The sequence below is a fragment of the Sarcophilus harrisii genome, chromosome 2 (assembly GCF_902635505.1).
Source record: "Sarcophilus harrisii chromosome 2, mSarHar1.11, whole genome shotgun sequence".
Classification (NCBI taxonomy): domain Eukaryota; kingdom Metazoa; phylum Chordata; class Mammalia; order Dasyuromorphia; family Dasyuridae; genus Sarcophilus; species Sarcophilus harrisii.
Genome location: NC_045427.1, coordinates 495,244,388 through 495,261,443, shown reverse-complemented (window position 1 = coordinate 495,261,443; position 17,056 = coordinate 495,244,388). Strand labels below are relative to the sequence as shown.

General features: G+C 40.1%; 1 protein-coding gene across 2 annotated transcripts; it reads left to right on the top strand.

Moving 5' to 3' along the window:
• The first annotated feature begins 88 nt into the window (after window positions 1-88).
• Window positions 89-16,465, top strand: DHRS1 (dehydrogenase/reductase 1). Of its 2 annotated transcripts, none has more exons than XM_012545185.3 (9): window positions 89-195; window positions 702-870; window positions 5,438-5,581; window positions 5,826-5,905; window positions 7,355-7,487; window positions 7,889-8,032; window positions 8,831-8,900; window positions 9,229-9,309; window positions 15,345-16,465. In XM_012545185.3, exons 2-9 carry the CDS (start codon window positions 721-723, stop codon window positions 15,374-15,376), a joined length of 834 nt encoding a protein of 277 aa, XP_012400639.1. In that variant the 5' UTR covers window positions 89-195; window positions 702-720; the 3' UTR covers window positions 15,377-16,465. The 2 variants fall into 2 exon arrangements, with proteins under 2 accessions (XP_012400639.1, XP_003755933.1); XM_003755885.4 differs by lacking the exon at window positions 15,345-16,465 and adding an exon at window positions 9,714-10,295.
• The last annotated feature ends 591 nt before the right edge of the window (window positions 16,466-17,056 follow it).

Below are 17,056 nucleotides of genomic sequence, written 5' to 3'. Positions count from 1 at the left end.
GAAATTAGACTAAAGGTTCCTCCGCCTGCGCTCGGGCGGGTGCGCGCGGGAGCGTGGCTGCGCGCGCAGCGGGAGGCGTGCTGCTGTAGTCCCGGTTGAGCCTCGCCCCCGCATGCTGCTTTCTGGGACTGGGGTTCGCCGTGTCCGGGAGCCCGGCTAAAGCCTCCGAGGCGCTTTCGGCTGTCCGGGCTTGAGGTACCTCCCCCCACCTCTGGGCGCTGCGGCTGCGTGCTTTGATTACCGCCAGGCTGAGCCCCGCCTTCGCAGTACTCAGTCCGGGGCTTCGGCACTCTGCAACGCGGTCCGAGGCTCCGAGGCCCGCGCCCGCCCGTCTGGGCACGAGGGCCCCCTCCCCCTTCCTTTCCCCGGGCCGCGGGCTTGGGCTCCTGCGCGCGTTCCGGCCGGGCCGGGAAGCTCCCCTCCCAGGGGCTTTGGCCGCGGGCAGTCTTCGGCCGCACCGCCTCCGTGGGATGGCGGGCTCGGGGGGAGCCCGGAGCTGTGCGTAGCCCGGCCGCGGAGAGTGGTCTGGGACCCCGTGCGTGAGCCGTGGGAGAAGGTGTGCTCAGCCCTTGCGGCCTCAGGTCCCTCTGCCCACCCCGCGGCCGCCCAGCCTTGCCTTTACCCCAGTGCCCTTCCTCCCCAGCTTATTTTCCCTGTCGCGTCTGCAGCTGTCGCTGCATTCCGTCGCTTTACTTCCGCAGGTGAACTTTCTCCTTTACCATGTTAGGCCCCCTGCAGGGCCAAGTGTGCGTGGTCACAGGAGCCTCCAGGGGCATCGGCCGGGGCATTGCCTTGCAGCTCTGCGAGGCGGGAGCCACTGTCTACATCACCGGCCGAAATCAGGACACCCTGCAGGCTGCCGCTCAGGAGGTGAGCGCCGTACCACCTTGTGCGTCAAAAGCTTAACCTCACTTTTTGAAGTGCCATTCAATCAAACAAGCAGATACTTGGCAAAGGAGAATTACAGTGAAAAAGCAAAATGGGGCCGGCCCTCAGGTAGTTTGCATTCTTAGGGGGCTGTTGCCCCCTTCTGTGCTGGCACAGAAGCCGTATAAATCCTTAGGATCCTTATCCCAACTATCACTCTCATAGTTGGATCCCACAGCAAGGGTGCATCTTCCTCTTGGGGTTCTGGGAGTATCTACTACCAAGGAGTGTGTATGGGGTGAAGAGGCTAATGCTATTGACATGCTCCCCTACTTCTTCCAGTCCCCAATTATCAGCTGAGAATCGGGATTCAAGCAGCCTTAAATAGCTTCTAAAACTTTAATAAAGTGTCCCAGTAACAACACTTGACACAAAAACTTATAAATCCCCTTTTCCCCCATGTTTGTGACATTTCCCACAAAACCATATAATAGTGTCTATGGTAAAGTGCGCTCAGATTTTGGAGTACCTGTGGTTAAAGAGGTAATTCATAGCTCTTGGTTGTTGAAAGTTTTCTTCCATTCCTGAAATACTCTAGTTTCCTTTAAAGGCAGGCCCAAGCCACTATGATCCTTTTAGGATAATACTAGAATGCTTTATTTTTGATCCTAAATATAACAGGGAGCTAATGGAGTATATTTAGTGGGCAGGAGAGGATGACACTGCTAGACATTCTCTTTAGGAAAATCTACTGGTGCTGAATTGAGGAGAGATTGGAGTCAACAGACATTTATTCTGTGCTAGGAATCATGCTAAGTGCTGTAGATACAGAGAAAGGCAGAAACAGTCCCTAGCCTCAAGGAATCCATCTGCTAATGGGGAAGATAATGTACAAAATACATGCCTATACAAGATATACACAATGTAAATGGAGATTAATCTCAAAGCAAAGGCATCAGCAATATAGGAGACCAGGAGAGGCTTCTTATAGAAGGTGGGATTTGAGTAGAGGAGAAGAGAGCAATGCAAGATAAAAAAAACCAAACTGAAAAAGCAGTCAGAGATTAAATACCATATGTGAAAAGCAGCAAGAAAGTCTATGTCATTGGATTGTGGCGTTTTTTTTTTTTTCTTTATTAAAGCTTTTTATTTACAAAGCATATGCATGGGTAATTTTTCCAACATTGACCCTTGCAAAACCTTTTGTCCCAATTTTCCTCTCCTTCCCCCTACCTCCTCCCCAGATGGCAGGTAGTCCAATACATGTTAAATATGTTGAAATACATGTTAGAGTCAATATATGTATACATATTTATAGTTATCTTGTTGCACAAGAAAAATCAGATCAAGAAGGAAGAAAAAGGAAACAAATTGTAAGCAAATCACAACAGGAGTGAGAATGCTCTGTTGTGTTCCACACAGTTCCCACAGTCCTCTCTCTGAGTGTAAATGGCTCTCTTCATCACTGCATAAGTGGAACTGGTTTGAATCATTTAATTGTTGAAGAGAGCCATGTCCATCAGAATTGATTGTCTTATAGTCTTGTTGTTGCCATGTATAATGATCTGGTTCTGCTCACTTCATTCAGCATCAGTTCATCTAAGTCTCTCCAAGCCTCTCTGAAATCATCCTGCTGGTTGTTTCTTACAGAACAATAGTATTCCATAGCATTCATATTATGTCATTGGATTGTGGAGTGAAATAAAGCATAAGAAGACTAAAAAGGTAGAAAGAGTACAGTTTATTAGGAGCTTTAAAAGTCATACAGGATTTTATATTTGGTCATGAGGTAATGGGAACCACTGGAGTTTATTGAATTAGAAAGACATAGTTAAGGTACAGCTAGGTGATGCAGTGGATAGAGCACCAGCCTGAAGTCAGGAGGACCTGAGTTCAAATCTGGCCTCAGACTCTTAACATTTCCTAGCTGTGTGACCCTGGGCGAGTCACTTAATCCCAATTGTCTCAGCCCAAAAAAAGATGACATAGTCAGACCTCTACTTTAGGAAGATGACTGGCAGCTGAGTGAATGGTGAACTAAAGTGGAAAGAAAACTGAGGCAGAGATATTAACCAGTAAGCTATTAAAATAATGCAGGCTTTATGTGATAAGGATCTGCACTAGGTTGGTGGTTGTTTGTAGAGAAGGGAACATAGTGAAAAATATTGTGAAGGTCAATAAGAATACTTAGTAACAGGTTGGATATAAAAGGAAGTGAGTGAGACGTCTCAGATGACATTAAGGTCACAGGTCTGGATAAGTAGGAGGTTAGTAGTATCCTCAACAGTAATAGAAAAGTTTGGAAGAGAGGAAGATTTGAAGAAATAGATAATGACTTCTGTGTCTGATGCCTATGAGACATAAAATTTGAGATGTCCACTAGGCAATTAGTGGTGTCAAACTGGTGGTGAGAAGATTTAGGCTAAATTAAATAGATCTTGAGAAACATCTTTATAAAGATAATCAACCCATGAGAGCTGATGGGTTCCCCAAATGAGATAGTGTCTCATTCTTCAAGCCAAGATGATTGCTGTCATTGGAAGCATACAGCCCACTCCCACATACTTATTCCAGCAAAATCCTGAAGTTGTACAAGAAATCAGTTTGAAGACCCAAAGCATAAAGGGTCCTACTATGAGCTTCCCAGTGGGACTATAGATAAATCAAATACAGACTTGCAAACTCTGTGTCCATAGACGGCAAGAATAGAAGGTTTCATCAAGTGTAGTGTTCTCTTCTTTTTCTAAATTATAATGGTTCTCTCTGGGAACAGGTTTCTTGGGGAGGTTTTCTGGAGGCAGCCTTAGTTTCAGTTCAGATCAATAATCACCCCAAATGCAGCCAGGGATTAAAGTACAGTCCTTTATTGTCTCTTCCAAAATAGCCCGGTTAGTTTCCTTGGTTCCAAGATTAGCTCTTGTTGCCAGTCCTTTGCTTCTTCCTCTGCCAGCTTCAGCGTCTCCTCTTCCGAATCCCCAGTTCTGCCCGATTGCAGTCTCTAGCTTCTCAATCTCTTCAATTCCCAGACTCCACTGACTCAGCTCCTTTTATGCTCTTAAAGAGGTGTAAACTCAAAGGTTGACTCCTCCTCCGAGAGTGGGATTGTGGGAGGTATAAACTTGTGAATCTCATATTGAATCCTAACTTGTGAATCTCCCAAACTTGTGAACTAATGTGTGAGCTAATATGTGAACTCTCAAAGGTGTAAACATATGCATTGTTTCTATCAATTCTAGTGATTTAACACCTTGTAAGGATTCTAACAATCAAGAATTCAGAATGATCCACAAAGCCCCAAGGAACAGCAATTCAGTGAGCAATTACCAATATACCATGGCAGTCCTCAGACTTCAACCTTCCCCTTAGAGCTCGAGATTTCTCACACACTCTGTCCTTAGAATCTAGAAGCTCAAGTGCTTTGAACCTTCAAGATTCATAGAGTCCTGACTCAGGAAATGGAGGCCAGCATAGGACCATATATAACTCCAGGCCAGCCATATCATTCTAATGTGCAGCTGGGTACAGGACCTGGCTTTGGCAAAAAACTCATCCAGGAACTAAAGCTGAGTTTCTTGAGTAAATCAAAGAAAATATAATTTAAATATTATATATTTACAAATATAATAAAAATATAATTTATCGCAAATCTAGAGATCTTCAAAAAGGAGAGCGAAACTAAGACAAAATGGATTTTCTATAAGAATTACATATAAATGCCTCTAAAACATTAAACAAGTTTAAAAATTTAAAGCTCTTGAAAAAAGTGAATAGAGAACAAATAGTTTGGGAGAGCGATAAATCATCCATTAAATAATAAGTTCCCTGAAAATTAGATTAAACAGAAACCAATGATTTCATCCAAGATAGCAAGGGATAGAAAAATATAATTTATCTAATGTAAAAAATAACTGATTTGCAAAATAGATCAGGGAAATGTAATTTAAGAAACATGATAGGGGTGGTGTCCCTGAAAACTATGATGGGGGGAGGGGAGAGGGCTAGATAAATGCAACTCAAGAAATCATAATGAAAACTGCAAAAGAATTGTTACAGCCAGAAGACAGTGATTTATCACGTTAGGAATAGCAAATTCAGTTTGGTTGGGACTGCAAAATGCATGGAAAGTGATAGGTCATAAAGTTGGAAAGGTAAGAGGATACCAGGTTGTAAAGAGATTTAAATAACAAATGAGTTTATAGTTGATCCTTGAAGCAGTAGTTCTCAAAGATTTTTGCTTCTGCTTTGTCATGGGGAATCAAAGTGTACTAATGGAAAGTCAGATTCCCTGTCTGTGAGATTGCAACTATGATTGCAGTTGTAGCTGTAAGCCGTACAGTTAATTCACTGTACCTACCTTTCAAGAAACCTAAGAATTCTCAGGAATTCTTTCTTTGTACCTGCAATTTCTTGTATGAACACCTGGGGGTAACCTTACTCCATTCACCCAGATCTGCTAGACTCAGAGCCAGTTGAGTAAGGAAGGAGGAACCTGGTGTCATTTGTACCTAAATATCATTCTGGGGCAAAGAGGTTTCTGATATATGGGACTCTTGTATCCATTCTACCCTAGGCACAGTCCCGAGGGGGTCGATGCCTGCCTGTGGTTTGTGACTCAAGTCAGGAAGATGAAGTTCGGAGCCTGTTTGAAAGGGTGGATAGAGAACAAAATGGGAGATTGGATGTACTGGTCAACAATGCTTATGCTGGGGTCAAGGTAGTGTCTTACCCTCACCCCTGTTCTTTTGATTCCTTGTCCTACTGTTTGTTCCACTTTTTAAAAAAGTATTCTAACTCCATGCTAGACTCTTCTAATTGACCCTTAGACCCTATCAGCCCCTACCTTATCCCTCTATACTTGAAACTCTTCTACTTTTCAAGTTTCACCCCTCATACATGTACCAACACCTCCACCATCACCTACCTTTCCCACTTCTCATTTCATTCTTCATTCTTTTTAGGCCCTCATTTCCCATATGAAGAAACCATTCTGGGAGTGCCCAGCCTCTATATGGGATGACATCAATAATGTGGGACTCCGGTGAGTATGACCTTCCTAATTCAACCCATAAAGGACCTTTTCAGTAAGTCTGGTAATTCAGAATTTTACCCATTCTGTTATTTCCTCCTCTTCTGCTTGCGTTCCCTCATCTTTGTCTTCTCCCTTCAGTTCTCATTGCCCTCACCACTGAGAAGCCCATCAGATACCCTCACCTATTCTTCAATGTGCCTTTCATCCATCTGAGAGAGCCTTCAGCCTTCTCTCCACTTGCCTTTATTAACACCTTTCTAGAAAGCTCACCCAAATCAGTAAGGCAAGAAAATACTACCTATCTCCCCTCCAGTCTACTTGCTAGCTATGGTTTTGGGGTTTACTTTTTTAGTTATAGAGAGTACAGTGTTATAGAAATTTATCACATCTCTCATTTGAGAATTACACTGAAGTTATGTCTTTCCCTCCATCCTTTCTCCATCATGTAAACATACTCTGTTCAGTTTTAGTAGTGTACAGAAGTTGGTTTGAGGAAAGTACACATCACAAATTTGAGGTGAACACCATAGCATTTCAAACTTATTCTGGATATATTAAATGGACAAATTATGTCTATTTTCCACTTTACTGAAAGACATTATGATATTGTGGATTGAATATGGGACTTGCAGAAAGGAAGACATGAATCCAGGTCATAATGCTTTCTTAGTACCTTGTCACCTTTCTGAATTTTCAGTTACCTTTTTGAGTGAAATGGGAATTATAAGGCTTAAAACACATATCTCACTGGGTTATCTTAAGGTTTAAATAAGAATATGTTTAAAGTATTTTTAAAATCATTAGGGTATTTTAAAAATATTGAATAATTATTACTATACTTAACAGTAATATTTCCTGTGTCTAATTAGGACCAAAAAAAAAAAAAAAAAAAGGAATTAGAAGTATAATAAAAAGAGATACAGGTTCCATATAAGCAAGAACATCCTGAGAGTAAGAAATGAGGTCTTATAAGATCAGAGACCAAGGGCAGCAATTTGGCTTCTTTTTCTGGAGGTCTTTGAGAATAGAAGTCTAAGTTGTCTAGGCCAAACTTCTTTGAAGATGAGGTTAATAAAGTACCCTCTAGGGCCCAGTTTCTTAAATTGTGATTTGTAACCCCATAAGGGATCTTATAACTAAATGTGGGGGTTGTGAAATTTTGATTGAGTATCAGTAAATGTTTGATTTTTTTTTCCAATATCTATTTTATATACTTATATAACTCAGTCATATAAAAATTTCTCAGGGTCACAAGCAGAAAGTTTTAAGAAGCCCTGGGTCTAGGCAAGCTTCTTTGAAGATGAGATTAATAAAATATCCTCTAGAAGGCCCCACCAAACAAAGTGAGAAGTGATAAGAAGTGCTTGGTTCTCCCAAGGTTAGGCACTTTCTGTCTGCTCTGTGTAGCATGTAATTAAGTGCTGTCACCATCTGTACTTCACTTCCTCTCCCCTTCAGAGGCCACTATTTGTGCTCAGTCTATGGAGCCCGCCTAATGGTGCCTGCAGGACGAGGGCTTATCGTGGTCATCTCCTCGCTCGGTGGGCTGCAGTATTTCTTCAATGTAGCCTACGGTGTGGGCAAAGCAGCGGTGAGATCCTGATGGCTGGGAAGGTGGAGACTAAAGCTTGACAAAATTTGGGGAAGGAATGCTCAGGCCACTGTAGTTCATTATCTTCATCTTTTTCCAGATTATGTTGGAAAGAATAGCTCTATCCTCTCATATACTGACCTACCCTTTTGGACTTTTCAGGAAACAAAAAACCCCATGCCCCAGACTCTTTCCTTCAGTTAAGCTGGTGCTATGCTTAAGAAATAGGAATTTCCTTAGGAAAAGGATATCATTTGGGGGTTTCTGGGTAGGAGAGGCATTTTTGTTGAGGGAAGGCTCTGAAGTTGGGGACAGGATCACTTAGAGATAAAGCTGGAAAAACAGTAGTGAAATGAAGATAGGGGATCATGACTTTCATTTCTATCCTCTTTCCTTCATAGTGTGATAGGTTGGCCACGGATTGTGCCCAGGAACTACGACGTCACGGTATTGCCTATGTGTCTCTCTGGCCTGGGATGGTGAAGACAGAGCTAGTGATGGAACACCTGAACAATGAAGAGGATCCGGATCCCATAGCCCGTAAGGTCAGCAAGAAAAGGGCATAAGGGTGGTCACTTTTCCACCTAATACCTAATAGGTGCAGAACCCATGGGGCACTGCTAGATTCAGCTTCAAGATAGACCAATTTAACTTCCATTCAAACATGCATTTATTAAAGCTTGTGTGTACAGAGCACTGTGGTAAGGCTATAAAAGGATATAAAATTTAGAGAAGGTATAGTCTCTGCTCTCATAGATTTATAATCTCACGTGAATTCTTAGAGAGAGCTGTATTTAAAGTCAGAGAACACTTACTACTGTAGCCTTGAGCTAGTAGTTTTACCTGTCTTTGCCTCAGTTTATCTTTCACAAAAGGGTTTGGAAGATAAGACTACTAAGGTCCTTTTCAGTTATAAATCTGTGATCTAGAACAGAACTTCCCAAACTGTGGAGTACAACAGCATAACTGAATGGGAGGGTTGCGAAATTATAATTATTGTCAGCAAATGTTTGATTTGTATATCAATTTTTATATTCCTATATACCTGGGGTCATGTAAAAATTTCTTGGGTGAAAAAGGCTTACAAGTGGGAAAAGTTTAAGAAGCTTTATCTAGAAGAAAGGCAGTATAGCTCTTGGAAACTAGCATAATGGGACTCTATTTCATTGAATGAGGGAAAGGCAAGAAAGAGCTCTTTTTCAGACATAAGCATTTCTAAAGGGAAAATGCATTCTTCTTCACTCTTAATTTGGCCTTAGTGGAAAAGAATGACACTAATAAATAGACTTGGGATGCTGCTGCTAGATTAATAGTTCATATCTTTTGATCATGCAATCATGAAGCTGAAAGAACGTCTTCCAAGTGGGGAAACCCCAGAGCTGAGTGGCAAATGTGTGGTGGCCCTGGCAACAGGTAATTGGTGGGATTAGGGATCAGGGTGGAGGTGGGAATCTGTATAACTAATTAGATTCTGCTCCTGCCTTTGGAAGCAAGAGGGAGGCTGATGTTGTTTGTTAGAGACCTTGGGAACTATATTAGGTAGATAAACTTAATTTGATTAACAGTAGTGTTCTCAGATCGCACAATATTACATACTAGAGTATATCTCCCCTAAAAGGAATGGACAGAAAGACATTGATAGCCCTGGAGCTAAAAAGTCATTCTTCTGAAATTTTTAAGATAGATACTTTCTTATTGGATTGCCTCCTTCATTCTATAATTGATTGCTTTCTATCCTCAGATCCTAACATCCTGCAATTGAGTGGTCGGGTTCTTCCATCCTGTGATCTAGCTAAAAAATATGGATTTAAAGATGTGGATGGTGAGAAATTTGGATGGGGTGAGGGAGAAAGGGAGTGGAGGGGGAAATGCCCTGATATTCTTTTTTTTTCCTTAATTTTTTTTTTCATTTACAAAGATACTGTGTTTACTTTAATCAAAGTTTTATTAACCCTTATAAAACAATTGGTTTTGCTTCATTAACAGCATGCATATTTCATTGTGTCTAGCTCAAGGAGGAAGGGGAGAGAGAAAAAACAGATGCCCTTATATTCTCAAACTTTCCTTCTTCATTTCCCACTTTTTTCTTCTATTTTCCTTTCCCACCATTTCTTTTTATCCTCTCCTTCTTTCTTTATGTCCCCTTGCTTCCATTCCAAGGTTCAGGATTGCTTACGGTTGGGGAGTGAATGTTTAAACTCCAACCCTGGTTTCCTGTTGTTTCAGGCCGTCCTGTCTTTGACTATCTATCCCTGCAATCAGTGCTTTCTGAGGTTCCCAGACTAGCCTGGCTGGCCTCCTATGTGCCCAGCTTCCTCCGTATACCCAAGTGGATTATGGTCCTCTATTCCAGTAAATTTTGATCTTACCAGCCAATCAAAATGAAAGGGCAAGACTTCCTGTCTTCTCAAACTTAACACAGTTGCTTTCTACTCTGCTGCATTCATCAGCCATGGGTCAGGGAGTGATTTGATGTTTGGATAAGAAAAGTTACTGTTTCTTCACATACTTGGAATGTTGAGCAACCCCTGCCTTCAAGTGAAGACTTCACCTGGGTTCTTTACTATATCACCTGTATTCCTCCCACATGTAGTCAGAGGGATTCCTGGTGACGAGCACTTGAGATATGACAAATTCTAATCTCATCTGGAACGTTGACTAATTCTTGTGAACTCTTATACTACTAGAGTGCTTTTGCTTTTATTTCTTTTCCTTGTTGCTGTACCTTGTTTTACCTTTTAATGGAAAAGACCTCGAGTAATAAATAACTTGATTCAATTATTACTTTAATAAATATTTTTAGAGCCAGCTGGTCTGTACTCTCAAGAAACTTATAATTTAGGAGATAACATATACAGAGAGGCAGCAGTATAATGGAGAGAGAGCCTTGAAGTTAAGAAAGATGTGGATTCAAGTCCTACCTATAGCACATGTTCTAAGACTCATTCCCCCAACTTCCCCTGCACTGGCAAGTTGATTACCCAGAGAGTCTTTAGTGCCTTTTTTCCCCTCAGGATCCGAGGAGAAGGGGATTGGGACTTCTAGCACTATGGCTTATAAATTGATGTTCCTGTGCTTCCCCCAGTGATTATCAGTTGATATAAATTAGTCAACTGGCCTAAACATGTAGGAAAGGGTATTGACTGAAGTGGTGTGGCAAAATCACTAGATAAAAAGTATCCTTCCAAGATTCACATTCTGTAACTTCTGTAATACCCAGTTAATAGGGAATTGGGAGGGACATGTTTCAGGATAGGAAATAAAATACTACCTTTGCAGAGTCAAAAGTGTGTTTACTAGCTCAGATACCCATTCTTGAAAGAATGTAAAATAAAATCTTTCTTGAAAAACAAAGTATCCCCCCAAACTAAGTGGGGAACTTTGACAAATAGGGCTCAAGCCTACAACCACCTGTGGCAATAATGGTAACGTGCAGCTCCTGGAAATCTGCTGGATATTCTTTTGTTTCCTTTATGGTCCTTGTAAAGGCATGGCATAATAACAGTTTTATGCCAAGCTCTTTGTAGAGTCCTCAGGCTGCTTTTTCTCAGGAAATTTCATTTATCCTTGGCTCTTTTTGAAGACACTGCTAAGATGTCCAAAATCTTCAGACCTTTGGAAAGATCACAAGGTCCTTTTCTTGAAAGGGCATAGATCTTCACCAAACAGTTCCCATTAAGGGATTTGGTTAGACTGCTCTCTCTTCTGGGCTGGCCAGATATTCAGATGCCCAGATTCCATGGTCCACAGAATTATTGAGTTCCCTCAGTCAATTCCAATATACTTTCTGTGTAAAGTTAATTTACTTCATGCAGTGGCTTTCATTCCTTCCAAATTAAGGAATTTCCCCATCTAGTTTATTGCCTTTGATTGCAGCATAAGTATAACTTAACAAAGTTAGTTTCTCTGAGTGAAGAAAGATGATTGCTTCAGTGGATACCTGTTCCTCCCAGATACTAACAGATTCTAAAAATCTAAGTGTACTGAGGCAACATCAAGATTTCAAATTGCAAAGTTCTGATCTCCATTGAAAGACTAAGTTCTTCATTAATACCTGATGAAATCATAAGTCCATTTAGGAGAAGGACTGGATGGACAGTTTTAAGAATCTAGTATCCTATGATTCTTGCTCTTTTAGCTGCATACAAGGAATTCTTGACTAGGATAAGGGGGAAACCCTACTAATCCCCTAGGATTAGTCCAATGGGAGTTTATAGAAAATAACAGGTGAAATAAAAGTATTGCAAGAACTAGTATTACCTGGATTTTGCAAATGATTTTACAAAAGCATCAGTGTTATAGGCCAGATTTGACTCAAGGCAGTCTGATGGCTTGTGTTTAGGGTTGAAATGAAATAAGACAATAGTTAATGAGAGGAAGTTTACTCAGCCATATTATTGTTAGGTAATTCATCAAGCTTATACATTGATACAGTTGGGTTCCACTTCCCTGCCAGTGAAGAAACTTGTCAAATCTGCAGTAGTCGTCCCTAGTGGCTTTTGTGCTTACATCACAAGAAAATTATCCTTACTGATTTTAACCTAGTTTCTTGGACCAATTAAGTCCTGAAGTAGTTTCAGTACCATTTAAGGGAAATTAAGCAGGTGTTATGCCTATGACAGCCAGCATGAGAAAAACGAAAATGGATTGTTTATAGAATTGCACATTCAGCTCACTACAGAAAATATGTTGAATTCTGTTAAGATTAGAGTCATTAGAGAAGAGAAGGAGAGTGGGAGTAAGAATGAAAACTAGGAAGACGAGGGTTGGAAAGCCTCAGGTTATTACTGTTGTTATTCCCAGGGGTTACTTCCTCAGAATTAAGAGTGGACAGACTTTTACCCACAAGGAACTTGGGAGGCTGTTAGAGAAGGTTATAACAGTCATGAGTCATTAGAACAGTGGTTAATGAGAGTATAGTCTAACAAGGTCAGTTCAAAGCATCTCCTAGCTATGGTTCCATTAATGTGAGGAACCTCAAAGTAGATGTACTTTTGCAAAACCTGTTAAATCAGGTAAGTATCCCTGGATGGAGACTGTCTTTTGTACTTTTTTAGGTAACCAAGATGGGAACTTCTTCATATCCAGAATTATAAAAATGGATTCCCTCAATCAAAGATATCTATAGGCATATGAAAAGATATTCTAAATTACTGATTAGAAATGAAAATTAATACAACTCTGAGAAACTACCTCACACTTATCAGGTTGGCTAATGTGACAAAAAGGAAAATAAGTGTCAGAAAGACTGTGAAAAAATAATACACTGCTGGAAGAACTGTGAACTGATACAACCATTCTGGGGAGCAATTTGGAACTATGCTCAAAAGGGTTATAAACCTGTGCCATACACTCTGACCCAGCAATACCACTTTTAGGTCTGTCTCCCAAAGAGATCAAAGGAAAGGGACCTCTATGTACAAAAATACTTTTAGCAGCTTTTTTTTTTCTTGGTGGCAAAGAATTCAAAATTGAAGGGACGCCCATTAGTTGGGAAATGGCTGAACATGTGGCATATGGTCATGATGGAATATTATTGTACTATAAGAAATAAGGAGCAAGATGGTTTCAGAAAAACCTAGGAAGATTATGAATGATATATTTATTCTGACCAATACAGTGATCCAAGAAAATTCCAAAGGACTAATGGCAAAAAAAAAAAAATAATAAAATACTGTCCACTTCCAGAGTAAGATCTGATGGAGTCTGAAGGCAAATTGTAGCATTATTTTTCACTTTCTTTTTCTTGCTTTTTTTGCAAAATGGCTACTATGTAAATAGGTTTTGCAGGATTTCACATATATAATTGATACCACATTTCTGATGGGTAGGTGAGGTGTGGGAGAAAGGGATAAAATTCAGAATTCAATATTTTAAAAATGAATGTTAAAAATAATACATTTTTAAAAATTTGAATGAATCCCTTCCATGGCCAGTTCCCCAGGGGCTGTCAGCAAGGGATGTGGTGAAATTCTTAGAAAAGAAGGGATTTGCCTGACTAGATCTATGCCACCCTACTACATGACCAACATGTGTCTTAACAGGGCTAATTAGATTTTGTCTTTGGGACTGAGCCCCAGCTGGGTGACATCAGCCTTTAACTGGACTTCCACTGCCATACCACACTACATAGGCCTGGGCAGATCAACTCAAGTTTAAGGAGATTGGGGCAGAATTAATAACGATATAGGCAAATGTGCCACATACACAAGCATACTAAAAATGATGAGAAGAGATAATTTTCCCGTTCCTAGATTAAGTACTTGAAGGGTGACCTTTTCCCATAAGCAGTTCTGGATGTGATTTTTGAAACATGAGGTTTTGAAGAGAATTATTGTGGGGAGGCAGTAAGGGTCCTACTATCTGTCCAAATTTAGCACAACCCTGAAAGCTTCCAGCATCATTTGATTATTCTGAATTACCTCAATCTTTGTATATAGACTTGAGCATTTTGGGGCTGTCTCCCTAGGGCAGGGACTAAGGTTCTAACTTCAGGACCAGGAGATGACCAAAGTTTCTTATATACCCAAGTCTTGATACCTTACAAAGGGCAGAATACAAATATGTTAGGAGCTGCTAGATACCCAGGCAACTACTATATCAGAAGATGAAAAGGTCACTACTTTTCTGAGTTCTTGGGATTCGATACTTGTATAGGTAGGTATTTATGCCAACTTCTATACCAGTTATTGTAGGTAAAGTCAAGTGGAAACCTTTGAAATTATCTGAACCATCCTGTATAGTTAATATGGAAATATTAGGTATTTGTAGGTGTGTGTGTGTGTTTGAGACTGGGTGAAATATTTTATCAAACAAACTTTCTTTATAATAACCTTATGTGACTGATTAATGGTAATTGGTACCTTTCAGTGAATTACAGAAAGCTAAAGACATTATACCAATTACTGTACATATTTCTGACCTTATCAATACATTAAACAAAGTTGCTTGAGACTCAGAATAATGGCATAGAGCTATTGACCTTGCCAATGTCTTTTCCTTATTCTCTTTTCTGAAATTAATCAGAAATGGGTTTTCTTTTACCTGAGGAGTAAGGTATACTCTAACTTAAACTCTTTATAATACTATAGTTTAGTGGACAGGGACTTGAAAGAAGCTCCTGAGGTCATTGATGCCCACTATAAATTAGTGATGCAATGCTGACTGGACTGAAGAAAGCCATGGCAGCAGATAAGATGATCACTTATCTGAGAGGAAAAGAATGGGAGATCCTACTCCACTGAATTGTGGAGAACTGGAAAGAACCTAGATGATTCTAAAATGTAGTTCACAATAAGATACTAATACTCCCTCAACAAACTAAAAAGGAAGCACAGTAACTTTATTAGGTTCTTAACAATTCTTGCCCTAACTGGGTATTTAGATGTTTCCCTTTCACTGAGTCACTTGTTAGTCTACCTCTTTCAAGAGGATCCCAGAACAGACTCTAGTCCAGAAAGGGTTAAGAAGACGGACTAGCAGGCTTTCTCCTTAGGTCTTTAGGATCCTATAGAACTTCTGTTTTTAGAATGCTCTGTCTGTAATGATCAGGCTGAGAGGAGCCTTTGATAGGCACAAAGAAGTGGATAAACTAAATAAGTGTTAAGTTTCTACAGCCATAATCTCCTTGAAAAGGCTTTTCATTGTATCTACTTTTAAAAAGCAGATGCTTACTTGTTATTGTGTCCTACTTGCCACTGAATGGATGATACAAAGTCATACTGTCACCCTTCATCCAGAATTTCCCATTAAGAGTTGGGTTATGCATGGTGGTCCTGTAACAAGATCTCCAAAAGGCTTCAATTGTTCAATAAAAATGGAATATTCATGATGTGTGCCTGCCCTTTACTTCTCCAGGACCAGTCCCAGTGCTTCATCTTATCTGCTAGCCCAAAAGGATCCTATTTTTGAAGACTTGGTTCTTAAAAAATGCTATTGCCATATCGGCTGATGACTGCCTGCTAAGAGACAGACATACATAATTGCACTTCTACAGCCATTAATCTAATATCAAGATACTCTGATGAATGAGGTTCCTGCAAAGTTCTCCCACTGGGCCAAGATATGGGCTGCAGGATTGGAATGGGAAAAGGCAGTTGATATTTATTCAGGATATGATATTGCAGTGTCAGCAGCCAACATCAGAGCTCTTGGAGAACGTGTCATTTTTCGTTATCCTCCCACCACCCCCTTGTTTTATTGCTAGATTTTCTGAATGTCTGAGCTTGACTCTTAAATCATAAAGCAACTGGTCTTGATGAGTGCTAGAATGGACTTTTGGACCATGAACTCTGTGCCTATTCCTGATTGCTAGAGTTGGATGTCTATGATGACTTGGCACTACACTGAGAAGGGGATAGACTCTCCAGCTCAACCGTTTTTAGGATCCTGCCTTGAGACTTGCCTGAAAAGAATGGATTATTTTTAGAAATAGTCCCAGGCTACCCTTTCCAGCCTTTCCTTACTTGGTCCCCTATAAGGAATTACCCAACATTCTGCCCCCCTGAAAAGGCTCTATACATCTAGGAGAGGGTTCAGGTCTTGCTTAATGGGCAGATCTCCTTTCCTCTGAGATGATCACTAGATGATTCTTTCTTACAAAGGACCAAGGAGTCCTTTCTAGCAAGGAGTAGAATTGTTGGGAAGCACTTTGCTTTCCTTTCTAATGACATGGAGAAGGAAAATTCAACAAAAGAGAGAGGATCCCTTAGCTGATTTAGCATTGCCTGGGCTTAGTTTTTAAGCTAAAGATCAAGTTAGTGGCAGTAATGCCACCTGGTGGTTAAAGTTATATTGCTAATAAAAGTATGTATTTTTATGTAATGATCTGTAATGATTTATTGTCACTTTCTTCACCTATAAACTATCTGTATACTTTGACTACTGTTCAAGTGGAATCTTGGTATTTATTTTATTTGTTTGGTTCAATGGACAGAATGCCATATTTGGAGTCTGGAAGACCTGACTTCAAATCTGGTCTCAAGACACTTATCAGCCATGTGCCCCTGGGCAAATCATTTAATTTGCCTCAGTTTCCTCATCTACAAAATGGGAATTATAATAGAATCTATGAAGTTGTAAGGATAAACTGAGATAATGATTGTAAAGCCTGCACTAGCTCTTATAACAGAAGAAAGGTAGAAAAGATCTGCAGAGATTTTAAGAACATTTTTTTTACCATTAATGAAGGCATAAATGAATCTCATCAAAATTAAAATTAATTAAAAGATAGTAGAAATTAATAAATTCCAAGATTGTTTCCATACTTTTGACATCTTCCCCTTTTTCAAATAACTGAATTATTTCTCACCACCTTTACAATATTGCTGACTCCATCATGAATTTGCTGTTCATATATGTGATCTAATCTACCATTTTTTCAGTATTTTTTAATGCTATTTCTACCTCAATGAGTGGGCAGCTTTCTTATTCTTTTCTGCTTTCTTTTCCTTTTCAATGGGTGCTTAGCTCAAAAGAATGTAAATATTGATAATGGAAATATCATAAGACATCTTGAAGTTCAATGGCTAGATTTCTTTAAGGACCATGCCTTAAATCCAAATCATTCT